Source organism: Mus caroli, unplaced genomic scaffold (genome assembly GCF_978045245.1).
Source record: "Mus caroli unplaced genomic scaffold, Mus_caroli_1 scaffold_20, whole genome shotgun sequence".
In the NCBI taxonomy this organism is placed as follows: Eukaryota; Metazoa; Chordata; class Mammalia; order Rodentia; family Muridae; genus Mus; species Mus caroli.
This window is the reverse complement of record NW_028227275.1, coordinates 2,719,295-2,746,377: the sequence shown is the minus strand read 5'-3', so window position 1 is coordinate 2,746,377 and position 27,083 is coordinate 2,719,295. Positions and strand designations below refer to the sequence as shown.

General features: G+C 41.5%; 1 protein-coding gene across 1 annotated transcript in view; it reads left to right on the top strand.

Annotated features, from left to right (window-relative positions):
- The first annotated feature begins 379 nt into the window (after positions 1-379).
- Positions 380-27,083, top strand: part of Ccdc172 (coiled-coil domain containing 172) — a 49,926-nt gene continuing 23,222 nt past the window's right edge. The window contains exons 1-6 of the mRNA XM_021152521.3: positions 380-458; positions 640-725; positions 14,251-14,367; positions 15,677-15,842; positions 25,226-25,327; positions 25,953-26,055. Coding sequence (XP_021008180.2) covers positions 380-458; positions 640-725; positions 14,251-14,367; positions 15,677-15,842; positions 25,226-25,327; positions 25,953-26,055 — 653 coding nt within the window. The remainder of the gene's footprint in view (positions 459-639; positions 726-14,250; positions 14,368-15,676; positions 15,843-25,225; positions 25,328-25,952; positions 26,056-27,083) is intronic.

The window sequence follows — 27,083 nt, the reverse complement described above, 5'->3', positions numbered from 1 at the left end:
AGGCTCCCGTAGCTGACTTCTCTCGAGATCAGTGGAGGCCACCTGCGCTGGACACATGTGAGGGGACGTCGCCAGCCCCTGACCGTGGGCATCTTCTCCTGGGGGAGCGAGGGAGCTGGGGAAGGGAAACGTAGCCCCAGCCAAGGCTGCCGTGTCTGTTCTCCAAGGCTTTCCTGTGGGAGCTGCACCCAGCACAGAAGCTGGCCGAGCTGTGGGCAAGCATGGAGGAACAGGCCGAGCTCCCCCATGGGGCTCCGCTGGGCAGGGGTGGGAGGTGTGGGCAGCCCAGCAGGGAGCAGCCGAACAGCCCTCTCTCTTCGCTGTGCTTTCCAGGATCCTCAGACTCCCTTATCAAATATTAAGGGCGAGCCAGCCCGAGATGAGTCTGGAGTCGTTGTTTCAGCATATCATCTTCAGTGAGCATCAGGCGGAGGAGAGCCGCAGAGTGATGCGGGAAGGTGGGGCCTGCTCCTGGGGGGGCCTTTGGCGTTTGGAGCTGGGTGTTTGCATCTCAGACTGGAAGGGAAGGGAAGACTTGAGTGGAGTTTGCAACCTGGAGGGAAACCTCACATGCCAACAGCTCCTAAGATGGAGGCTTCAGAAAGGTGAATGCAAGTAAAGATTTTGTTTGTATTACAGTAAGGTCGGAGATTACCAGATGTCGTGGGAAAATTAAGAAAGCAACAGAGGACCTGAGTGAAGAAAAAATCAAGTTGGAATCCAAGGTATTGATGCACAGAACATGCCAAGGGTTACTTGAAGAAGTGTCTTGAGCTTGGTTTGGGAGAGCTATTTACTGTCTAACTACGTATCCTTCAGCTAGGAGATGCAACAGCTATATACTGTGGTTCAATGTTGTCTAGAACCTAAGGTTCTGAATCCGCTATCTTTAGTTTTTAACAGGAAGTGGCCCCAAGGAATCCAGACTTACCCAATTCCTTGTCCATTTTGTGGAATGGTTAAGGTTTATAAGAGAAGTGCCATTTGGAAGAATAATTGTTCAATAGTTAGTGCAGCATATGAATTCTAAATACTAAGTAATTTAAGCGTGCAGTGTGGATGTAACAGACTGTATATATCTTTCAAACGATGGCTTTCTGCTTTTCAGTTCCCGACCACGTTTTTGAGCATGTCTCAGCCAAAAGAATCTCTTCCCTGCTCTCATTTCTCTCTTTGGCTGTATTGGTAAAGTTCTGCCTTTTGAAAAATAGGACCAGGGGAACCTCACAGCTTCAAGGAAGAGGTTGAACCAAGGATAGACTTTTGGGAAAGAAAAGAGTTTTAGTAGGAGAGACCTTTGGTAGCAGTAGGGGGCAGATCTTCCCCAGGCACATTGAAAGAGGACTCTGGGCACCGGCAGAGGGCTGCTGAGAGAGCTGGGAAGGAATTGTCCAGAGGGGGGCAGTGAATGTGCTGTCAGGGGTCTCCTTGTGCTCTGATCACAAAGATGGGGGTGGACAGTGAAGATGGTGAGGGTGTGCTGAAGGCCTCAGTCCAACAGGAGGAATTCCATGTCCAGTGAGTCCAGTGATAATGAGCTAAGCAATCAGTACATAGAGGCAGACTGTTTTACTTAATCACTCAAAGGTTTTCGTTAATAAAATTTTCATTTTATTACATATTAAATATACATTTATATTTAAAAGAAATATAAGCTATACATTTATGTATATAAAGTATTACTCCATTAACTTAGCATGTATCTGTGAGGAGTTTTCAGTTTTCTGTGGATAAAATAATTCTTGCACTTGTACCACGTGGTGAATGCTCTCTCTTCTTTCCATATCCTGCTCATATATCTTAAAGCCTTCCTAGACAGCTCTGTAAAAATCTCCTTGCTAACTATCAACATGCCGTTGTGTTTGCAGCCCCGGTTTCTTTAAGAGGAACGTACTTAGTTCTTTTAATTCACCTTTATTCTCTTTGGGTTTGTTGTATAGCAAACATTGTGCACAAGTGTATTCACTATTGAGAGCGGGTAACAAGGAAAGAGCGGTCTAGATGATTTGACAAAAGTTGTGCATGTTTATAGGTTCCATGTTATCTGTTACATATTTTGTAATGCTCAACTCCAGGTTAATATATCTGTGCCAAGATTTATCCTGTGTTTGTGGTGAAAATACTACACATCTTTGAATTTTTAGTATATGTCATTGACCATAGTCACCTTGCTATGTATTCTAATACCAGCATTTATCCCTCCTAACTGTGAGTACTTACCAACTAAGCAACCTTTCCTATCTGCTCCCTTCAACTAAAAGAAACTGGAAATTTTTTAAAACAGAATTTGGGACGAGTATTCATTGAGCCCTAGCTCTTATTTTTCCCAGGGTAAAAGAGAAAGTAGGCTAGTGACAGTGGGGAGCCCTGGTGGGGTGGGCAAAGGTGGAGAGAATCCTCATGGAGCAGTCTTTTCCTTGAAGAAGAATTAAGATGCTTTGAAAGTTGGGTTGGCAAGTAGAAGTCAACAGAAGAAAAGGGACATACACACACATACACACACTACACACACACTACATACATATACCACACATACACCACACCCACACACACATACCACAAGGGCACATGCACTCACACCACACACACACACACACAGACCACACACACACACACACACACACACATGCATACACACAGACCACACACACAGACCACATACACACTCCACACATGGCAAGGGGGCGAGGTGAGTTCAGCCCCTCTCTACTCTTGGTGTCTTGGCAGCTAAGTGGCCATTTACTGGGAACTATTCGAAGACTGAGTTAACCATTTTAGTTCTGATAGAAACTCTGAGAGGAGGAATGATCATTCCCCATTTACAGGCAAAGAAGCTGAGACATCTTTTAAATGACTTGTTCATGGAATATAATAGAAAACCAAATAACCGCCATAATAAAGGTAACAGTTGGTTAAGGAAAACATTACTCTATTAAAACAGATTCTTGAGCTCATCTTGAACATTTTTTCCCATGGCATACAATAAAACATCTGAAGCTTTGCATCTGGGGCAATATTTTTAAAGGTCACTTATGCAAGTTGTATAAAGTACATTTTTCTGGGGTTGGTGAAGATAACTGACCTGACAGGTAGGAAATTTTTTATTTTAAATGAGGTATTTTTTCTTTGTAATGTTTCCTTTGTGAGACAAATTATTATTCTATATAATATTTTTTGTTAGCAGCCTATTTTACCTGAAAATAGAAATGTAGTGTTGAGAGCACACACCTTTAATCCCAGCACTTGGGAGGCAGAGGCAGGCGGATTTCTGAGTTCGAGGCTAGCCTGATCTACAGAGTGCTTTCCAGAACAGCCAGGGCTATATAGAGAAACCCTGTCTTGAAAAACAAAAAAACAACAAAAGATAGATACTGTACATATGTAACAAAAATCTTGATTTAATTGTTTATGCTAAAGAAAACACAACAAATCTCTAATATTGTTGAAAGGCATTCAAGAAATTGCTAATTAATACAGGCTCATAAATGTGCATTGGTTTTTAATCAGCTCATATGCATGGGTAATAATATAATTGTATTTTACTAATAAAACTAGCATATGAGGGTCACAGTTCATACAACACTAATTTGTAATTGAGGTAATTTGATTTATAATTAGAGTCAAGATGGTGTGTGTATTAAGATTTAAATGTAGAACTAAGAAGATAATGTGAGTGAGTAACGGGAAGAGCTAAGGAAGGAATCATAAATTGATTCTCTGTTTTTTTCCTCAGAGTTAATTATATGCCTGCCAATAACAATGAAAATATATTTACTTGAACATTTGACTTGGTGTTTATTGACCCATTCATCAAGCAAGCAGCATGAAGAGAAGCTAGGGCATAATTTGAATAAAGCAATACTTGAGCTATTGTATTGGGCATATATTTAGGAAACTGCTTGAAACTGCTTGAAGTCAAAAAAATGTATTTAGGAAGTACAGTATTCTTTCCCCCTCGGTCTGTAGAACCTAGGTAGCTTGCAATTAGAGCCTGAATGATAGCATCTGATTTCAGGGCTGGATGAGTCTCTTAAAATATATAGTTACAAGCAGTCACAGATCATGTGAGTGCTTTGTGACTTGGGCAGCTACAGTGCACCTGGTTGAGCTGGGCCCTGAGAAAAGGGAAGGATGGGAGCACGGTGTGGTCTGCACTGAGAATGGGAGGGAGCACTGTGTGGTCTGCACTGAGAATGGGAGCACCATGTGGTCTGCACTGCTGCTTACCAGGCTGTCTAAAGCTTCAGTTGTCCATGGAAGGTTTTATACTGTTGATGTCAGATAAACTAAAATTGAGGCTTGTAAAACTATTGTGGTTTTTCAGAAACAACTCACTGAGTTTCTTAAGTGTAAAAATGGGCATTAGTTATAATTTGGGGAGTTTTTATAAGCATCTTATATAAAACCCAGTGCTGTGAGAGGGAAAGGAGGGAAGGATTAGGCAGCATTAGTGTATTTTACATATTTTTCCCTTTTCAACTTATTGGACATAAATATCTTTTTTCTTTTTACTTTTTTAATTTTGCAGTTATAATTACAACAGTCCCCTTTCCCTTTCTTCCTCAGAACCTTCCCATATAGTTACCCCCCCACACACAGACTTCAAACTCATGGGCTACTTTTTTATTGCATGTTTGTACATATATGTATATACATATATATTCCTAAATAGAACCTGCTCAGTCTGATTAATATTATTTATATATATTCAGAAAGATATATATTAAGAACAATAAAATAATGTTTTATGAATTTTAAAGAAAATATTTTGGAATGAAGTAGCAAAATGGCCCATTTACATTTTTACTTAAAAATGTAGATGTTCTGCCTTTTGATTGGTGAAGTCAGAAGTTTACCTCTCAGAATTTGAGAAATCATGCTTTGCTGCTGAATTACTCAGTCAAGGAGAGAACAGACCCAGGAATTACTGTCATTTATAATAGTGAGGACATTTTAGCTGAGGACATTTGTTTTCTTTTCAAATGTATGTATTAGAGAAAATTTTCTGTTCTCCTTATATTTAGTTTTATCACTGATTAAGATTTCTACTTAAAAACAGTAGACTCTGTCAGCTTATGTGACAACAGGAATTCTGCTTAAATAACCTTTGGATGTAACTGACTTTTAACTGGAGACCAACATTTCACTCATGGGTTTGTCAGCTGTGATGTCGTCAGGCCACGATGGAGATCCTTGCCCTGGTGGCTTTACTGAGAAGAGGTTATGTTTTCTCTTCTCTTGTAATGCAAGTCTGAAAGGCCCATCGGGGATGGGGGTGGGGGTTTATGTTCAAGGAGATCCTGAAGCATCCGCTCATTTTGCCATTCTTGTCACCCACTGTTCTTAGCTGGCCCATCCCTCCTTCTTCGGCACTGTTCCATTTCTAGGCAGTGTTCCCAAAGCTAGCTTGGAAGGGGAAAGACTGAGACCAAAAGTCACTTCTCTACTATGCAGTGTAGTATTGAAAGGTTTTATGAAAGAGGATGTTAAAGAATTTCAGCCTGCTGCTGAAAGGTTAGGATTTTGTAGTAAACATTGGCAGGAGAATATAAGATTTTGTTGCTGCTGTTTGGGTGGGTGGGTGGGTGGCTTTTTTGGAGATGGGATCTCATCTCAATCTTTAGCTGTGGCTGGCCTTAAAGTCAACATCTGTTTTAGACTGTCCTTGAACCCTTGGTGGGCCACTTGTTTCAGCCTACTGGGATTACCCAAAGTCACAAAACACTTCATTTGGGAGTTTACTATTGGCACCAAACAAAATTGGAGTTGTATTAGTCAAGTAAAAAGGTAAAATTTGTGACTGCCTGTGTGTCCCCTCATAGGTACTAATGTCTAAGGTCGTGTACTTCTCTGTTCAAAATCGGAGTGAGAAGGATGTTCCCAGGCTACTCTGCAGGCAGGGACATTCCCACCGTCTGTCACATAGACAAGGTTTTTTCTCCCAAGATCTGTGAACCAGGGATGGTCTTCCAGTACAGTGAGGATGGGCCAGGTGTCAGAAAAGCATCACCTATTCAGTAAGGAAATGAAGAATGTATGTCAGGGAGGCAACCATAGATAGTGTCTATGAAAAAGGTTTTAGTGGTAAAGTCAGAATGACCCTGTAGAAAGCCCTACAACTGTCTAAAATGGTCCACTATGGATAATATTTATCATCCACTGCATGCAGCACAATAGTCTGTATGATTCTCCCCTGCCCCAGATTCTCTCAGCTAAGAATGCTCATGCCTTTAAAAGCCTTTCAGGTTATAAAATACACTTTCATTCTGAATAAATAATTAGTGGCAGTGTGGGGTACCCGGAGAAGCCCACAACCCAACTGATAGACAGGGAGGCAAAGATTAGCTTAGCTTCTAACCCGAGTCACATGGCTTTAGGACCTCAGGGTCAGGGGTCACTTTAGAAAGCCACGGAGTGATCTGAGAACAGTTCATCTCTAGAACAGAGTGCGCTAAAGAACCACCTCTAGATGTTGTGTCACTGTGAGGTGCTGCCGCATGTACAGAGCACAGGTCTGTCCTGTGAGGCTGGTGAGCACAGTGAAGGACCGTGACAGTCATAGCATGATAAATAGCACATCAAGGTAGCCTTGTCCCTGAGGCAGATAACTAATCAGGGAAGGTATACAGGGCACGTTAGCTATACATCATACCTTGTGTGTTTTCCTTAAGATTAGAGTGGAACATAGCTGCTAGGTCACTTTACAAAAAATACATTTTTTGACAGTTAGAAAGCGGTGATTTATTTATTTATTTATTTTTATTTCTTTTTTTAATTGGGTATTTATTTCATTTACATTTCCAATGCTATCCCAAAAGTCCCCCACACGCTCCCCAACCCACTCCCCCACCCACCCATTCCCACTTCTTGGCCCTGGCATTCCCCTGTACTGAGGCATATAAAGTTTGCATGACCAATGGGCCTCTCTTTCCACTTATGGCCGACCAGGCCATCTTCTGATTCTTATGCAGCTAGAGACACGGATACCCAAGATATAAGATACAATTTGCTAAATGCATGAAACTCAAGAAGAAGGAAGACCAAAGTGTGGACACTTTGCCCCCTTCTTAGAATTGGGAACAAAACACCCATGGAAGGAGTTACAGAGACAAAGTTTCAAGCTGTGATGAAAGGATGGACCATCTAGAGACTGCCATATCTGAGGATCCATCCCATAATCAGCCTCCAAACGCTGACACCATTGCATACACTAGCAAGATTTTGCTGAAAGGACCCAGATATGGCTGTCTCTTGTGAGACTATGCTGGGGCCTGGCAAACACAGAAGTGGATGCTCACAGTCAGCTAGTGGATGAATCACAGGACCCCCAATGGAGGAGCTAGAGAAAATACCCAAGGAGCTGAAGGGGTCTGCAATCCTATAGGTGGAACAACAATATGAACTAACCAGTACCCCACCCCCCGGAGAAAGCAGTGATTTATAACTTTTCACAAGATGTTATGATCATTGATTTTAGAACATTTTCATCTTCCCATAAAGAAATACTACATCTATTAGCAGCCACCTTATTCACCCCAAGACTCCAAGCTTCACGCAGTCCAGGTCCTAGGCATTCTATTTCTTTTGTATCTAGACATGTATGGATGGAGGTACACAGTATTAACGCTGGAAGCACACAGTAGGTACACAGTAGTAGCATTTTGTGACTCATCTGTTTTCTTTTTCCAGCCTGACACTATATCTCGCTGAAGTGTGAGAACAATGTTCCTTGTATCTACTCACTGTCTTGTGTGTCAGTTGGACCACTCTGAGTAGTTGTTTTGAATAGCATTGCCATAAATATTTGTGCACAGTGTTTTTATAAACATATTTCAAATCTCCTGAGCATTTCATCTAGGAGTGGAATTGTTAGGTCTTACAGGACCATTGGAATTGTTGTCTGTTTGGTTTTTTTCTATTTTTCTTCAGGAGATGTCAGGTGATTTTCAAAACAGTCGAATGCTTTTATGTTTACACCAGTGTGTGTGTGTGTGTGTGTGTGTGTGTGTGTGTGTGTGTGTGTGTGAAGGCTCTGTGTCTCTGTCCTGGTCAACACATTACCCTCTGTTTCAGTGACTTTAAAAATCTATCTTTGTGGGTATCAGTAGTACCTTATGTTAGACTGCATTTCTTATTCCTTCAGGACACTTATTGAAGACCTTTCTAGGTGCTGTTGACTGTTCGGCACACTTGTTCTTGGCACTGGTGCCTGATAAATGCTGTGCTCGTGACTGAAGACTGGTTCTTTTGAGAGAAGGCCTGGCCACACATAGAAGGAGAAGTTGCACTTCTTTATGGTCACAGACCTAAGATGATTAAAGAAAATATTTTATATAGCATTTATTGGGCTCTTTTATCTTGCTGTTGTCTTCATGACTTTTGGAAAATCCAAAGAATGTTTAGAATAGCAGTGTAGATCAAACTATAACAACTTATACATGTGCCCTTCTGATGTAGGAGATTGTAAGCCACTCAGTGCCAAGCTTCATGACTTCATGGCATCCACAGAGTAGAGCATCCACTCAGCTGTTCCTAATTGTAAAACTGAGGACTCTGCTTCCCTTCCTATCGTCAGAAGCAGTGCTCTAAATAAACTGTAAAACATGAAATGTCAGAAATGCTTTGAACAGAAAAGTAATCTCCTGGAACCAAGAGGAAAATACTTGGAAAAACAGTGAGTTTTGCCTTAATTTGCAGAAAGTATGAGATTCAGTTTGAGGCTTCAGCCCCATGAGCTGCAGCACAGAGTACACTTTCAGGGCTACTTTGTGCTTTATGAGTTTTTAGAAAATCAGTTAATTATGATTCTCAGATCTTCTAACCATCTCAACTCCAGCCATTCAATGTATATTCACTGACAAACTCTAGGTCACACTGTGAATTATTGGTAAATAAATTACAGAATACACGTGTTTATTTATCTACATACTTACTATACGTGTGTGTGTGCCTGTGTATAGACAGGTGCATGTGTGTATGTGCTGAGGAGGCCAGAAGAAGACACCCAGGGTGGAGCTGGAGTTGTAAATGGATGTGAGTCGACTGGACTGGGTTCCGGGAAAGGAACTGTGGTCCTCTGAAAGAGCAGGAAGTGCTCCAACCATCTGAGTCGTCCCTCCAGCCCTGAGATACCTTTCATAATGAGGAATGGCCATTAAATAATTTCAGTTATATACTATTAGCTGTAAACTCAGGATTTCTGAGGTTCTCATGAAGCATAATTAGTTTTAATTTTTCTTGTAATTTTTCAAGGAAAGCCTTATCATGCCTGTCATGAGAATTATCTAAAACTTGGAAACAGGCAAAAGGAGCATAGATTCCGGGCACTGAACTCAGGTCTACTGCAAGAACAGTATTTACTTTGAGCTTTTGAAACATCTCTCCAGCCCCCTGCATTTATTTACTTATTTTACATTATTTAATACTTGCTTATTTTTCCTCAAATTATTTGCATTTTCTTTTTGTTATATTTAGAGTCTCTACACGAATATAGATCTACAGCAGTTTTTTGTTTGTTTGGTTTTGTAGACCAGGCTGGCCTCAAACTCAGAAATCTGCCTGCTTCTGCCTCCCGAGTGCTGGGATTAAAGGCATGCGCCACCACGCCCAGCTCAGCAGATTTTATAGTTGCATAGTATTTCAGTAAATACTTTGCTATATTTTAGTTAAGTAATTTTCTACTGACAAGTATGCACTGTTATTTCAGTAAATTCCTGCCATTGACACATGTGATGGCATCCTGCATTTTCTGGTTGTTTTTTAGAATAACACAACTCAAACTGTTGTGCCAATGAAGACATATTTTTAAGGTTTTTAATAGTTTCTCCCAGAAAGATTATTATAGTCTAACCTGCCAAAACATCATTTGTATATTAGAAATTAGTGTGTCTTATAAGCAAAAGAATGTTGTCTGTACAGCGGTAGTTACAGTGTTGCTCACTTGCAGAATTTGTGACGTCATCTCCATGATTCCAGCTTTTCATGCTGGACCTTGTGTCACTTATTGAAATTTTCATTATTTAAATCTGACTTATGGTGTGTTTTTCTCATAAAAGTTTGTCATTTGTATGGTGTTATAATCTTTGATGGTACTTATATATTTGCTTAATTCCTTAGTTATGTGTTTGCTTCTGAACTCCTTTCAGTCTTGAGAAAGCCTGTCTCTCTACAGGATTTTAAACAGTATATTTTTTGGTACACTGAACGATCATGGAGAAGTTTGTGCAAAAGGTAGAGAGAGGAGTTTCTGGTGTGTTTGAAGAACAGCCAGGAAAGCAGTGGGTGGGGAATGGAGAGTGAGGAGGCTGTGAGAGGCTGGAGAAGGGTGGCTGTGCAGACATGCTAAGGTGGAAAGGCTGGCACAGTCCCGTACTGAAGCTTCCTTGCTTGCCACATGAGAGTTACTGTGCCAGAGTGGGAAAGCTGATTTAGAAACACACTAGCACCTGGTTTTTAAAAATCTAAAGCTTGCTGGGTGTGGTAGTATATGCCATTAATCTCAGCACTGGAGAGGCAGAGACAGGTAAAGCTCTGTAACTTTGAGGCCGGCATGGTCTAAATAAGGAGATCCTGGCCAGCCAAGGCTACATAGTGAGACTTTTTCTCTAAAAATAAAGCTAAGGCCTTAAGTTGTCAACTTGCTCAGTGGTGCAGTCTGGTGTTAGAAGTGTATTCTGTTGTGGTTGTAAGAGCGCTGGGCCTTTTCCTTGGTTCTTGTATGATATTAGCCATATGAAGTCTGCATGTCTCCTTGTGTGTCTTGTGTAAAGTTGCCTCTTGTGCTTTGAGCAGATGATATGACAGGCAGGGCTGCTTGCTGGAGACTGAGCTGGCTTTGACAGCGTCAGTTACACAAGGAGTGTCGTGGACAGACCAGTGCTGATCCATAACATGCTCTGCTCACCCTCAGTTTCTAAGTACCTGAAGGCAGCAGGCAACAAGGCAGTGAAGAACCATGGATAGCAGGTCTGTTGACCACAGACCTAGTCACCAGATAAGTCAGCTCAGTATCCAAGAGGAGTGAACAGGGGGGAAAAATCCTTTATTACTGAAAGAGGCAGACTTAACAAGGGAGATGGCACTGCTGTAAGCTAAATTGTACCAAAACAGTGACACTTTCTGACAAAGGTTGGCTATTTGGGTCTAGAATGCAACATTAAGGCTTTATACAAATATTTTCATTTTCAGTCAGGAAACAGACAGAGGTAAGAAAGAGAAATCTGTGTTCCTGCCATTAGGAACTTCCCACCCCTTTCTTTATATTGCATGCTGTCTCTTGAGGTCAGGAGCAATTTAGGAGACAGAGTCAATAATTTCTTTAGTTTCTGTTTACTGTAAACTAAACGGCTCACACTGCCATAGGCATGTTAGTGTCTCAGCTCAAACTTGATACGTCTGGAAATCATTTCTCACACAGTAAGTACAGTTTGTGGTTTTATAGTATTTCCCCATCAGATCCCTCCTTGGCTGTTACCTTGTAACAAAGCAGCGGTAAGGAGTCTGCAAGACACTAATTCTGTGAGTGAGTAGTATACTCATCCTGTGAGTATAGTCAGGGTTATATGTAGCTGGACTTTGGTTACTTTGTGGGTTCTTCTTTCTTCCACCCTTTCAATTTCCTAACACTAAACAAGAGAAAAAAAGGATGGAGAGTGAAGGAAGAGTGAGGGGTCAAGGTCATCATTAGACGGCTTCCTGCTGAGTAGAGCCTTGAGGTCCTGGGGGCACGTGGTGTGATTTCTGCCATCAGAACATCTCATTTCTTCTTGTTTCTTTGTGTACAACTAGTTAACAGATCACAACCAACAGCAACCAGCCAAAAACCCACCAACATTTCACCTGATCTCTCAGGATCCTAGCCTCTATATACACTCTGAAATGTTCCCAAAATTCTCAACATCACACAACTGCAGAAACTGTTTGCAGCTGGAAAGATCACATCCGCACCAGAGCAGGAGACAAATCATAGTCAGCTGCTGTGGACAGCCTGAAGCAGCCCCACATCCCACATCTGGGATTAAGCTGTTGCTCCTGGAGGCAAAACTTAGACGTAGTAAAGAACCAGGCAAAGCCAGGTGCTTGTCCCTTAAGTTCTAATAAAGAATGGAGCCAGGTCACCCAATTTCAGTGTCACCTCATCTGTACCCTAACCCATTAATGACCATAGCACTGGGAGGCGGCATGCTGGAAGCCCATCTCCCTTCGGGGCAGTGACTTTCCACCTTCTCCCACTTCCTCTGTTGTGCTTTCCCCTTGGTTGCCACAAGTGTTAAAAAAAAAGTGTGTGTGTGTGTGTGTGTCTGTGTGTGTCTGTGTGAAGGAGAAAGTGAGTGAGTAAGCATGGGTGGGTGTGGCTGTGAGTGTGTGGAGCTCAGAGGACAACTTTGTGCAGTTGGTTCTCTTCCTTCCACCCTGTGTTTTCTGAGAATCAATATCAGAAACAGACGTCAAGAATGTCAATCCTGAATGTGTACTATTAGCACATTAACCAGAGCCTGCAGCCTGCATGCCCGCCCCTTAGTCCAGGATACTTAATGAAAATACGAGACTCATTTGCCATTTTTTTTCTTTTTTTTGGTAACTCACGTGTACAGTTTTCCAACGTGATCTGTGTCTGAGACACTGTTGAGTCACACTGTCACACGGCTGCGCACTGCTGACTCATCTGTGTCTGAAGCATTGTTATGGGCAGAGGTGCTGAAGTTCTTTTTATTGTCAGAATTACTCAGAGGCAGCTTTAGCATTTCCATTTTAATGCCGTGATTTAGCAAGAAGGATGCTGAGAGACCTGGATTTTAACCCCATGCTTACCCCTAATCAATTAGACGTCCTTTATAAAGTCTTGAACTTGTGGGCTGATCTTATTCTCCTTTGTATAACAGTTATGAAGTGTTGCGTTCTTACACTGAACAAATGAGGAGCTGCTTTGATCCTTTCCTTGTCTGCGCTGCTGCCTTGCGTGTGATGCTAAAGTCTGGAAACTGCATTTCCTGATTCTGCATCAGGGACACGAAGCCCCTCACTGTCCTTCCGGGGGTTTCAGGCATGCGAATTGTATGTTTCCATTTCTCTCTCTGTGTCTGTCTTCAGATACGGTTGATGGGAACTGCACCCAGGACCGAGGTCGACGGCTGTGCTACACCTTATAGAAATGGAAGATCGTGTTTCTGTTTCACTTCAGCTATTTTTTTCTAAATGCCAGTATTCCTAGGACTTACTAGCTGTAATATTTCAAAATGTCTTTGACGCCAACCCTGTGGCTCTGGCTCTGACTGCTCCCGGGCTCTTTACTGTTCAGTGTCTTCTGGGACACAGATTTCACCACCCGTCTCTCACCTTGAGGAATTTCTTATCACTAACATAAATCTTGCTTGCTGCAATTTAAGTTGAATTTATATCATTTTTCTTTTCTCTGTAGTGATGAGAACAGCCCCAAAGTGGAGGTAACACACTGTCATGAGGACCAGTACTGAATGCTGCAGACAAACTATTTTAGTTTCTTTGCCTTTCGTTCTGACTTTGTCTCAGAAGGAACTGTTTTTAAAGTCCAAATGAAATAATACCTAATATCAGTGCTTATGAAATCATTTGCTCTTTAGAATAAAATGGGGCACAAAAGTTAAATATTTTGGAGGGAGGGAGAGATGGTGGTCTCTGATCCTGTTTGTAAGGATCTGTTGGGTGAGTGCCTGCAAGAGGCAAGGATGGATTTCACTTCCTTAGCTTTCAGCCACCTGCCAGTGCTGACCTTGCTACCTACCACTGAGCCTCTGAAAATAAGACCCCTGAGTAAATGGGTAAACTTCACAGGTTGGGTTCTCAAAATGTATTTGGGATATTTAGCCAAATTTATGTCTACTTTATGTATAGTTAACATCATAAACTGGGTCTGGGCTGTAGATATTATCCCATGTTTAGTGGTCACAGCGATTGATTCTCTCTACGTTGTAAGACTAGAAGCCTGCTCCTTGAACAAGCTGTCTAGATGTGGACTTCGGTGTGCATGGTCAGATGCTGCAGTACTCAGCTAACACTTGTGCTGAATGTGTGAGGAAAAAGAAACCAGCTGTGCCCCTCGGGAGCCCAGAGTCCACTCTGTAAGCTGTGAGGACACTAAGCTCAGGACTGTCAGTCACTTAGAGCAGCGCATACAGGGAGTTGTATATAACAATTGCAGGCCTGTTCAATTAACTGAGCCCTCAGATCTGTATTCATTTGCTTCATTCTGATTTCTGTATTTTCCTTTTGAAGGTTCAGCAGTTTTCTGAGAAATCTTTCCTCTTAGAGCTTTTGAAAACCCATGAAAACGCATTAGAGAGACAGCTCAGGGAGATTATCAGCGAGCGGGACACACTGCTCCAAGCCTGCGTAAGTCTCCAGCCACTGAGAAACATCTCAGTCAGTAACCTAACCGTGTCAAAGGCATTTCAGTATGCACAGCTTCACTTTTGACAAAATTATCCGTATCCATATCAGCTGACAGTACTATTCAAACAACAAGTCTTAAGGGCTGTTTGAAGCCAGCCAGGAGAGCAATACAGCTGGAAAGACTTGTCCTGGATGTGAGACTTGAGGATGTAACGTGGGAACTATCTGCAGTTGAATGAGCCCAAGAGAAACAGTGCCACTGCTTTTGACCACTCTGGTGTTGAGACCCACTTTTAATGCTTGTGGTTAGCAGAGAAGTTTTATACTTTTAGGCATACTTATGGGCATGGGTGAAAAGATATTGCTAATCCTTTTATCTTAAGTCAAAGTCAACAAGCTGAGCAGCAGTTATGATTACAGGGCAATTTGGAGATGTGACTAGTCCTGAGTTGACATTTTGAAGAAAATACATTTGAGCCAATGAGAGAACTCAGTGGATAAAGGTGTTGCCATCAAATCTGATGATCTTTCAGTCCCTGGAACCAGCCGTGGAAGGAGAAAACTGGCTCCTGCAAGTTGTCCCCTGACCTTCACGTGTGTGCCACAGTACAGTCACACCGAAACTTACACACACACCGAATAAATAAATGAAAGGAATTATATAAAATAAATTTAAGAATAATAAATATACAGCTTAGGACATGACCAACTTCTAAATGTGATTCCTCATAGTTGGCATACAGCCAAAAATAAAAATACAGAAACCAGTGAATCTAGTGCTGTCATAAGATTGGATTTTTGCACCATCCAGAGATTTTTTTAAATTCATATTTTCATGCCCTGTGGACATTTCATTCGCAACACAAAAGCTTATTTAGAACTAACTTTGGAATGACTGCATAATTTGGCTTCAGATGATCAGGTTTTCCTTTTCCTGTAAGCAGCCATTGTTCCTTTGAGTAAAGGTTGTAATTTTCCCATTTTGATGTTACTCCTCCACCTAATTGTACATTATATCGGCAGAGTAGCATATATGATTATGAAGTAAATTCACAGATAAATGTCAGAATTTCTACTTCATTAATTCTCCCAAATCTGTAAAGATAAAGCTTGCAAATGGAGGTTGTCGTGGAACAGCCTCGGTCTTTAAAGCACATCCTTGGGCAGCGCAGCACAGGCTGCTGTGGGGATAACGGAGACAGGGCCGTCAGCACTTGCTGCTGACCTCAGATAACTGTACTCTGATCATGTAAGGATGGTGCAGCCCGTGTGTGTCACATTTGGTCACGTACTTATTTCTGCTTTTCAGGAGGCTATAAAGAATAAAACCACAGAGGAAGAGGAAAGATTTATTAAGGAAATTACAGACTTCAATGACAATTATGAAATAACCAAGAAAAGAGATACTTTGATGAAAGAAAATATCAAGATGGAAATTGCCGACTTAGACAGCCAGGCAGATGTTTTGAGAGGGGGTATGAGTACACAGTTACCATTTGTCTGTTGTTGATGAAATGGAGGTGGTGTTTGCACGTTTGTTTTTGAAGCAGGATTCACTATGTCACACAGACTAGCTTGGAACTTGTAGCGAAGGCTGGCCTCAGACTTGCTGTGATCTCCCTGTGTCAGGTCTCCAAGTACTGAGGTTTACAAATAAGCACCGTCAGGGCCAGTTACAACGAGTCACCGTGAATGAACATGTTTCCAGGTCAGCGGTGTGTAAAGGTAAATTCCATCACTGTGGGGTTAGGCCTTTCACTTAAGAAATGTATACTGTCCTTATGGATACATGGTTTTGTTATGAGCAGTGTCAGATTTTTCAGAGGTACATTGTGAACTGAGCATTTGATTTTCCATCTAATGTGAATGCTTGTTGTCTTATGAGACCAGAAGACAGCATGGTGCCATTGTCCCATGGTGGCCTTGTTAGGACCAGGTCACCCTCCTGCTGTGTGTGGCTGCCATGCAGTGTTAGTTCCTCCCTCTGTTTTCCTGCTTCCAGTCTGGGCCATTCGTTCCTTTTTTTGTGAAAGATGCCTTGTGCTTGCAGCAACACCTTTTTAAAGTTGCTTCTGTTCTGTAGGAGTTTGGGCAGTTAAAGGCTTCTTTGACATTTTTACCGTGACTGGGCTTATGGAAATATGGTTCTCTTAAAGACTTTGTGACTCTAGATGAATCTTACTGAGGTTAATTCCACTAGGGAGAGAAGAAAGGCTGTAACCACAAATCTTTCTGGGATCAGACTTTTTGATTTTGGCTTTTACTGAAACACTGAGAAACAATATTCTTAAGTGTTTTCCCTCTTTATTGAAAATAGATTCTTTTTCATACAATATATTCTGATTACAACTTGCCCTCTCTCTACACCTGGCCAGCAAGCTTGACTGAATGATTTTCTGAAGCATCATGGTAGATTTATTTCTGATCAAAACAAAGAGTTTAAATTTATACAGTGTGTTTTATCTTTAGATCATGATTTCCTAGCAGGGCTGTGGGTTTATCTTCACTGACATGTGTTTGTTTTAATTCCTAAAGCAGCCAGTAAGGAAATGCAAAGATGCGTTGCTAGAGCAGCACACAAATCAAAGGTAATCTCAGAATACTCGTGATGTGGCCACAGTGAGACGTGTAAGGAAGAGCAAACCAGTGAAGCAAATATCAACACAGTAGATTGTTCATCTGTGTTACCAATTAACAGTAAATGTTAGTGAGCCAGTCACTGCAGCTAGAAGACAGAGCAGAGCAGACTGACACACATATACTCCTCTATGTACCATGGAGGAGAAAGGCAAAGAGACTTTGAGGTGCAGCTTGGCTGGAAGCTAATGGAGGAGGCTGGAGAGATGGTTCAGCAGGGAAGGGCGTGCATCATTTTTGATGGACACCCAAGGTCCACTCCCAGCACCCACATCAGGCAGATCACAGCTGCCTGTATGCCCAGCTCTATGGGATCTGAAATGCCTCTGATCTGCTTGAACATGTGCACATACACATACATACATACATACATACATACATACATAACAAGTATTTTAAAAAGTTAATAAATAAATAATTTGTGTATACAATAACCATAACAAGCTAACAGTTGTATTGTTATATAACTAAATAAAAAGATGTCACTGAGGTTAAAAGAATTTTATTTTGAAAAGTTTAGTTTTCAATCAGTTAAGAACATTGGAATAATACACTGTATTTTCTCAACATAAGTTAATAACTAAAAAAAAACAAGCATAAAAAGTATCCAGCAAAATATAAACATTTGAAAATTAGATGGCATACCTATAAATAACTCACTGATTAAGGGGAAATAAAGGAGCATTAATTGAGTTATAATGTAAATTTAACATACTAAAATTTTATAGTTCAGGCAGCATATTTTGGAGGTTTGTAAGTAACTGTAATGCTTATGTTAATTTAAATAAAAGAATATCTAAGGTTGGTAGGCTTTATATGATAAAGATCCCAAATACAAATAAACTCACATGAAGAAAGAAACATGAATTTCATATCACTTACAACTTTTCATATCAATTATTCTGTATAAATTTTCTTAGGTAAGAGTTAAGTTTTGTAAAGTTAAAAAGTGTCTTGAATTTTAATTTGAGTTACATTAATTTATTAGTGAACTTAGGGAGAATTGCTATCTTCTAATCACTATCTCCTAATCCTGAGTCTTTCTATCAGAAAACTAAAGATGGGGCAGCAAGATAGTTCAGCAGCTTAAGGGCTTGCAGCTAAGCCCAAGGACCTGACTTTGATCTCATGGTGGAAGAACTGACTCTTACAAGTTGTCTTCTTACCACTACATGCATGATGTAGTATGCATGCACCTGCACATGCACACACACACATGCAAGCATGCACACACACATGCAAGCATGCACACACAATGTAAAAAGAGTTTCAGTTGTCTTGACTTTTCTGGTTACTGTTTCTTTAAGTATCAGTATATTTTAAGTGAGTTTCCCCACTGAGTTTTCTTATGATTATTGCCTGTCTATAGGTAAAGAACCTTGTTCTACATTCAGATTTCCTAACACAAATGAACCTGATTTTGTGGTTCTCTGGCCTCAGTGCACATACACACATATGTGGACAAATGTAAATATATGTGCCCACACACAAATAGCAATAAACCACGGAAGATATGTGACACAGAAAGGAGGCACTTGAGGAGGGAAATATAATAACAACAGCCATGAAGAGTAGACGTGGGGATTATACAGAATGCAGTGCACTTCTGTGGCTCATCGCTGTTACAGGATAAAAGGAAGATAAAAACGGAGGAAGCTGAGGGTGGCCGAATATGGGGACGCGCATGTCAGGGGATAACAAATGTGGTGGCACAGATTAAAAGCAGGAATGGAAGAGTAAACCCTGACAAGCAAAAAGACAAATGAAAGCGACCACACTGCCCTGTCCTGGTCGCTCCACTGTCTGCTCAAAGTTGAAGCGTTCCTTTTCTGTACTTCCACTTCCACATGCACGGGCCCTAGAAACAGCTTAGTGCTTGAGTCTGTTCAAAACGTGCAGGATCATAGCCACCTGTGATTGCAGATCCAGGATGCAACACCTGCCTCTGAGGGTATGTGTGCCTACATGTGGTACACACACACACACACACATGATAAGTAGGTAGATAGGTAGATACATAGATGGTCAGACAAACAAATTATTCTGATAGCTGTTGAGAACATTCCTAAGTAGATTCCCAAACAGGGCAATGTAGAGTGAGCAGGAGAGAGCAGCTGGAGTCTGGAGGAGAGAGGTTGTACTTGGGTAAGGGTTGTAGTGACAGTGTCAACAGTGCACAGCATCTGCTTCTCTTGTGAAGATCCACGGGGTAGAGGCCAGCATTTGGGACCTGAGTAATTAGGAATGTGGAATAATTGGTTTCATATGTATATGTATATGCACACACATATACATACACACATATGTATATGTATGTATAAAGTTTATAGCAGATAAACAATGTTTCACAAATTATATATATATATTGTGAAACATCGTTTATCTGCTATAAACTTTTGGTAATTTACAGATTGATGGCTCAACCATTCCATGTTTGTCATAACTTTTGATTAGAGTATTTTCTGTGTTCACTTCTCTCAAGTCATAAATCAGATTTTTTTCCTGGATAGGAAATAAGATACATACTATAATTTGACACTGGTTAATAATCAATTCATTGTTAGTCTATTAATGATTTGCAGTGAATCTATAGTAAACACTCTGTTAAAAGATGAGAATGAATTTGCTTATCTGAGTTTGGTTTAATAATTATAACCATAAAACCTAGTTATTAGTCTGGCTTGGTGGTACACAATTAACTCCAGTATTCAGTAGGCTGAGCTCTGCAGGCAGAAAGAACTTTGTGAGTTTGAGTTTGAGATCAGCGAGCTCTGCACAGGAAGTTTCAGACTAGCCAGTGAGACCCTGTTTAGAAATCAATCAATCAATCAAACAAACAAACAAACCAAACCAGGAAAACAAAAATCATCAGAGTTATCGATAGATGCCTAGGAAGAAAATGAAAGCAATTACTCTAATCAGTTGTAGCTCAGTAAGTCTGTAAATGAAAATATAAAATAAAAATGAGGCAGTAGGAAAATGGAGAGGTGAGCTTACCTTAAATTCTTCAGTTCTGTGAGTGTTGTTGGGAGGTTGTCCATTGTTTTCTTGTGTGCTTAAACAATCAGTTTTCAAGGAAGAGGGGCCATGTCTAGATAGATAGATGGTGAGCTGTCAGAACAAGCAGATTTTTTTTCCTCCCTCTTCTGACCTGAGACCAGAACTGGGCAGGCTTTTCCTCCTGTCAGTAGGGTTCCCCTGACCCCATCTCTTTTCAAACTGACCAAACCTAAATGGGGGAAGGAAGACACCCCCCCCAAGGACCATTAAAATACCCACCCATCAAGAGAAACTGGGTTTAGCCTCCCAAGACCCCCCTGCAGTAGACCAGATCTTTCTTTTTGTGAGCTTTGTATTTCCTCACACCTAATTTTTTACTGGCTGATAGATAGATAAATAGATAGATAGATAGATACTGGCAAATAAAGTAGATAGGCAGACAGACAGATAAATCTTCAGATTATTTAGCCTAGATAGAGAGACAGGACTGAAAACAGCATATTCTGTGTCTCAGGGGTATTTAAATCCAAAATGTCTCCATTATTCTTTTCTCAGTGTCATAAGGCTGACTGTGGAAGCATATTGGATCATGCTGACCACCATGCTGAGGCACCGTGGTATCAGAAGGCCCATGTGTGTCCTGAGCGCATCAGTGAGCCCTTTGCTCCACTCTTTCATTGATGAAAGAAGTAGGAGACAGCTCTTCTTTTCATAGACATTTTGCTTAATTAATGAACAGAAACAAAATATTTTAAAAGTATAGTTAATTTTGTGTGTTGATGCCTAAGTGTCTGCATCATAGGCACGCAGGAGCCTGAAGAGAGCAGAAGTGGAGTCAGACCCCTAGTAATGAGCTGCATGTGGACACAGGGAACCTAACCTAGGTCCTCTGCAAGAACAAGTGTTCTTAACCTCTGCCAGCTGTCCTGGCTAGAAACAAATATTTAAAGGCAACTGTGATCCGTTGAATTCATTTCCCCATGTTTTCTTGTGAACCTATCATATGCTGTGCATATTCTGTGCCAGAAACAAGCAGCAAAATTTAGAGATAGGAGTTTGTACTGTAGTGTAGAATCAAGGTCAGGGAAAGAATGATTGAATGTGGCGTGGACAGTTTCCACTCATGATCACAACTGTCAGATGGCTCAGTGGTCAAGAGCACCTGTTGCTCTTGAAGAGGGCTCTGTACAGTTCCAGTACCTACACGGTGCCTCACAATCATGTGTAACTCCAGTTCCACAAGATTCCATGTCCTACTTGACCATGGCAGGCACCAGGTTCATATATAGTGTGCATACACTTTTACACAATAAAAAGTAAAATCTATCTGAAAAGAATGACATTAAGAAATAGCCTATGACTAGATGTTCCCTTAGACTCCCCCTTTAAAAATGTTATAAACCTGACTTGAAAGCAACTTACCCACCCATCAGTATGAGCCCCAGCAAACCTTAGAAGAAAGCAAAGCTCACGTGTATTGGTAATATAATGTCTAACATGCAGTAAGAAAGCTCCTAAACATATTATCAAGTGACGGAGTATTACTTAGGGCAGTGAGACAAGTGGCTTAGCCAAAGTGTAAACAGAAATGACAGAGATGATGCAATTAGAAGGGAAAATGAAACCTGCCCCAGTGAGTGTAAGAATATTCAGGGACATGACTATCCTGGAAAGCTAAATGGGCAGTAATAAAAAATAAACATAGAAAACTAATTGGCAAGATCTAGTGCCAGGTTCTGATAAAACATATAGTCAGCTGAAACTAGAAGGGACTTTCCTCAGCTTAAAGGGAATTTGAGAAAACTCAAAGCTCATATTAGGCTTGACGGTAGAAGAAGGAAAAGTTGCCTGCCTAAGAGCAAAGTAAGTGTGTCTGTGCTAGCCATGTCCACACAGCACAGTGCTGGAGATTGTAGCTAGAAGTCCAGGAAGAAAGCAGCCGGAGGGTACTTGTATGAAAAAGGAAGAAGTAAAAGACTTTGTATGTGAAGAAATGGGCTTGTGTTATGGTTCAAGTGTGAAGTGTGTTGATGGCCTGGTCCCCAGCTGCTGATAAGAGATGATTGGATCATGAACTCTTGGCTGACTAGGCCACGGGAGTGCCTTCAAAGGGTGCTTGTTCCCATCTACTACTGTATGTCTACTTCTGGCTTCCATGAGGAAGCTCTGCTCTACCTCACACCCACACCTCAGTATTCTGTCCCCTCTGAGACTTGAGAGCCAGAATAAGCCTTTTCTCCATAGAACTGTTTCTCTTAGGTGTGTGTCCCAGCTGACAGTCTGACCTCTCCCCTATGAAATCCCAAGGAAGCCAAAAAATAAAAGCTCCTGGGGCCAGCAAGCCCAGCAGAGTTGTGGGGTGAAACAACATGCAGGATACAATCATAGGGGATCAGGAGTTTAAAATACATGTTCTCTCGCAGAGAATTCATCTGTAACTCCAGATTTAGGGGATCAGATAACCTCCTCTGACCTCTGTAGGCATACACATACATACACAGGCCAGCACTCACATACACAATAAATAATTATTTAAAAATGTAAAAGAAAATTCAATACAATACAAATACAAAATAAAATACAATGATATCCAAAAGCTAAAATACTTAGGAATGTATTAAATAGAAGTTCAGGATACATATGTATAGACAACATCACTGAAGGGAATCCAAGAACTAAAGTAAACCTTTGTGAAGTCTGTGATTATAGATTGGAACCCAATACTTTTGAGATGGCCACACTGCCAGATGAAGGAGAAAGAATCAGCGACACCTGTTATCAGCATTAGCTCGATGACTGTTAAATAACCAGCACACAGCACTGGTATCGGTGAGGAGAGACCCAGACCTCCCGGGTACAAACTTCCATAGATGAGACGTAGTAAAGATACCGTGGTATTGGTCAAAGATGGTCATGCAGATCAGTTAGATGTAATTAGAGTCAAGAAACGGTGTCACCCACAGTCAGATGATTTGTGATGAGAATGGTCACATACTTCAGTGGGAAAGAATAGTTCCTTACAGCGTTAACACTGGGCAGTCACATGCAAAATGGTGAATCGAGCGTCTGCTGATTCTGCACAAAGAAGTCACTCATGATGAACCAAAGGCCTAAACATGGGAGCCAGAGACACAGAACACCTAAAACAGAACACAGATATAACTCCATGACCTTGAATAAAGACAGGCAATATTATGATATATGCACGAAGTATAGATAATTTGGACTTCCTCAAGGATGCTGTCTGCAGAGGGAAAAAGGCCTGCAAAATGGGAGAAAGCATTTGTAAACATCTGATAAGAGTGGGAACCAGAATATAACAACCCTTACAAACCCTTACTGAAAAATAGCCAGGTTTTAAATGGAGAAATATTTAAGCAGATTCACCCCCAAAAGATGCAGGAAAAGGCAAATGAAGCTCAACGCCATGAGACGTCAAGAAAGAGCAAATTAGAAGTGCAGTGGCACAGCCCGAGTTCGTAACAGACCTGTGGTAGTGTGGCAAGCATGCAAAGACACTGAAAACTGCAGTGGAAAGGTCGTGGGCACAACTGCACCAAGAAACAGGTGATTCCTTAGAACATTCATCTAAAAAATACATGAATTCATAATTTTACATGTAGGTATTTAAGATAATTAAACAGGAATCACATAAGGACGTGTACAAATATGTTTACAGAGGTACCAAAGTAGCCCCATAAGCAACCCCAGAGCTTCTGAATGCCAAAACAAGGTATATCTATATCATAGAATTTGGAGGGGTTCATATTTTTTAAAGAAAAAGAATAAAACACAAATACATGTACAGCGGTAGATCTTAAAATCATTGCATTATGTAAAATAACCCAGACACAAAATTACGCTTACTGTGGTTCTTTGGTTCAGTGTCCTGAATAAGCAGACAAATGCACAGCAGGTGCAGTAGTGGATGTCCAGGAGCAGGAGGATCTGGGAGCACTAAGCAGTGCTGACAGCAGTGGGGCTATGCAGTGCTCTAAGCAGTGCTGACAGCAGTGGGGCTATGCAGTGCTCTAAGCAGTGCTGACAGCAGTGGGGCTCTGGAGTGCTCTAAGCAGTGCTGACAGCAGTGGGGCTATGGAGTGCTCTAAGCAGTGCTGACAGCAGTGGGGCTATGGAGTGCTCTAAGCAGTGCTGACAGCAGTGGGGCTATGCAGTGCTCTAAGCAGTGCTGACAGCAGTGGGGCTATGCAGTGCTCTAAGCAGTGCTGACAGCAGTGGGGCTATGGAGTGCTCCCAAATAGTGGGAGCAGACAAGGGTCTGATAACGTGGTACAGCCTGCTGAAGTGTGTGCTTTAAAGGGCTAATTATACAGTAGTTATATCTCAGTAAGAGGTGTTTTATGAAAATGAAAGGAACACCTGGGGCTGACAGTACCTGATGAGGACAGTTCCCTAGAAGGTATTAAAGCCAGAGAGTGCAGAAACAGTGGAAATAAAACTGAGTTCAAAAACCCAGAGGCCTGTGGAATGCGTGATTAGAGATCCGAAATCTGTGGCAGAAGAGGAAAACTAAAAACCAGAAAACAGGCTTAAAGCGGATTGGTGTTCCCTGGGGAGCAGGCAGCAGGTAGAGGCCGTTAGGTAGGAGAAACTCAGGCAGTATGGCAAAAGCTGGTAGCCCTGTCTGGACATTCTGCGGATGCCATCCTGCGTGTCAGTTACGAAGTGTGGCTTTCTTAGCATCTTGGCAAGTTGTGACGTTTTCTTTTGTTTGGTCTTAACGGCATATTTCTGCATTCATTCTGCTAGCCTGTCATATTGGCAATTGCTGCATGCTGGTTAGTTTACTAAAGATGGCTCCTGAAGGGATCAGGGGAGAGGCTTTGTGGGGACTTAAAACTGACCAGATGTTGCTTGGATTTTTATTGGACGATGAAGGATTAGTCATGATGATCTATTCACAGACACCAAAGCCTAGATGCTTTCTTCTATTTGTCTCTCTTTACTTTCAGATTTGTATTTTCTATTTCTGGGAATAAGGACTATCCTTAGAGGTTTTTATGGGGGTGACGCTGCATGTGGGCGCTGCTCTGGGAGTCTGGGTAGTTCAACGGTATCGATTCTGATTCACGAGCTGGCTATGTGTGTTTAGTTCTGTCGTCAATGCTAGCAGGGATGGTTTGCAGTGCGCCGAGTGTTCACCTCTATGATTCCATTCACCCCTGGGTAACTCTGTGGTGTTAACTGTATTCGTTTCTAGAAATGAAGTCAGTGGAACGTAAGTGTGGACAGTTACGGGAACTCCAAAAACTAAAAAATGAACTATTGCAAGAATTATTTACTCTCCAGAAAAAGCTTAAAGGTACTAGCTTCATAAGTCCATTTATCTTGCTGACAAATACAGTATTGTGTATGCTGCTGTGCTGCTTCAGTATCTAAAAATATGCTGTCACTGTGGACCGTGCTTCTGCTGTTTTGCAGAACTGGATCAAACACGCAACTGAGTCAGTCAGTGCTTGAGCCGGGGTGTCTATTTTGCTTGTTTTTCCAGTTGTGGAGACTGGGTTTAGGCTGCACAAGCTGTGTAATGGGGATTGCGTTTAGGCTGCACCAGCTGCCGGAGCTGCCCGAGCTGCCCGAGCTCCATGAGCTGAGCCGACGCTCACCACCCAGCTGTATCCTCAGAGCTTTACTATTTTGTGTTTGAAGAAGAGTCTTAAGTTGCCAATGCAGTCCTTGGACTGGCAACCCTCCTGCCTTAGCTTCTCACACAGCTGGGCTTACAGGCCTGCACCAGAGGCCTGGCTAGAGCTGGTTCTCGTTATGTCCAAATTCCAAGATCTTGTGTGCCTTTAGTTGCTCGGTTAAATTAGAAAGTAAACGTTGCGGTTATGTGTATTTGGTGTACAGCACAAAAGTTAAGTGTTTTTCATGAGTCACCTGTGTTCAATCCTTCAATGATTGTAGACTTTTTCTTCATTGTTTAGTTCTTAAAGATGAAGAGACTGAAGCCATTTGTATCACCAAGCAGCTAGAGGCAGAAAAAATCAAAATACGAGATAAGCCTCAACATGATCCCGAGTGCATGCGGTAAGCAGCTTTTAGTGCTTATTCATAAAGTTAACTGTTTTGAGTTAATAGAACTCAGTGTAAAGCTGAGAGTGGGCTTTTAAAGCCCCAGATAAAGTCATCACTTCCATCTGTGTGTACCCTGAAACTTGCTGATAGGCAGACTCCACTGGCCAGAGCACGCTGCACCGCAGCTCCATCAGCCCTGCTCTCTCATGGATGCTTACACAAATCTCAGGAGTTAATGCAGCCCCTTTCCTGCAGTTGTAACAGAGTCAACATGTATGCTGTCTAGAATAAAGACAGCCTACTTTCTTACTTTATGTTCACTTTACACTTACTCTGGTTCCGTTCCTAAGAAGTAGAAATGTTTTCTGTGTGGAGTTCATCTCTACTCCTTCTGTGTAAACGCAATAATGACTGAAGTCTGACTGAAGTCTCACGTTACACCACCATCAATGCAAGGGGAGAGAACTTGAAGTCTTTTTCTTTGATGATTATTTTTTATTATTCGTGGTCATCTTTGCAAGAATTGTTTAAGAGAAGGTGCCATACTTCCCAGGATTCATAGAAAAGACAACCACATTACTGATTGTACAGAGAAGTCAATGGAACTTGCTTCCACATAGACCTTACAGGAAATATGTCCACCAAAGCTGAACAAATGCTTCATATTAACAGTGTATTGCCCCTGGCCACCATTGTAAGAGACTGTGAGAAAATATTTGCAATTGAATGTTGTATTAAGTTTTATAAGCAGAAAATATCAGCCTCTTGGGGCATTGCCTGTGATGAGGGATGAGTTTCTGTAATGGCAGTCTGCTCTTGGTTTCTGACACTTGCTAAATGGCAGAGTCTGCTGGTGTCATGGTTCTTGGCTGTGGACAGGCTTCCAGTATGAGCTCTGGCTTTGTCCCTGGGTCACAGGCATCTCCCGTGAGTTAATATGAAATGCTCAACTCCGAGAGAGAATGTTTTTTCCTTCACAAACGGTAGCAGGGAGTTTGGAAAAGAAACATCAGTGTGTGTGCCTCATCTGTTTCTTACTT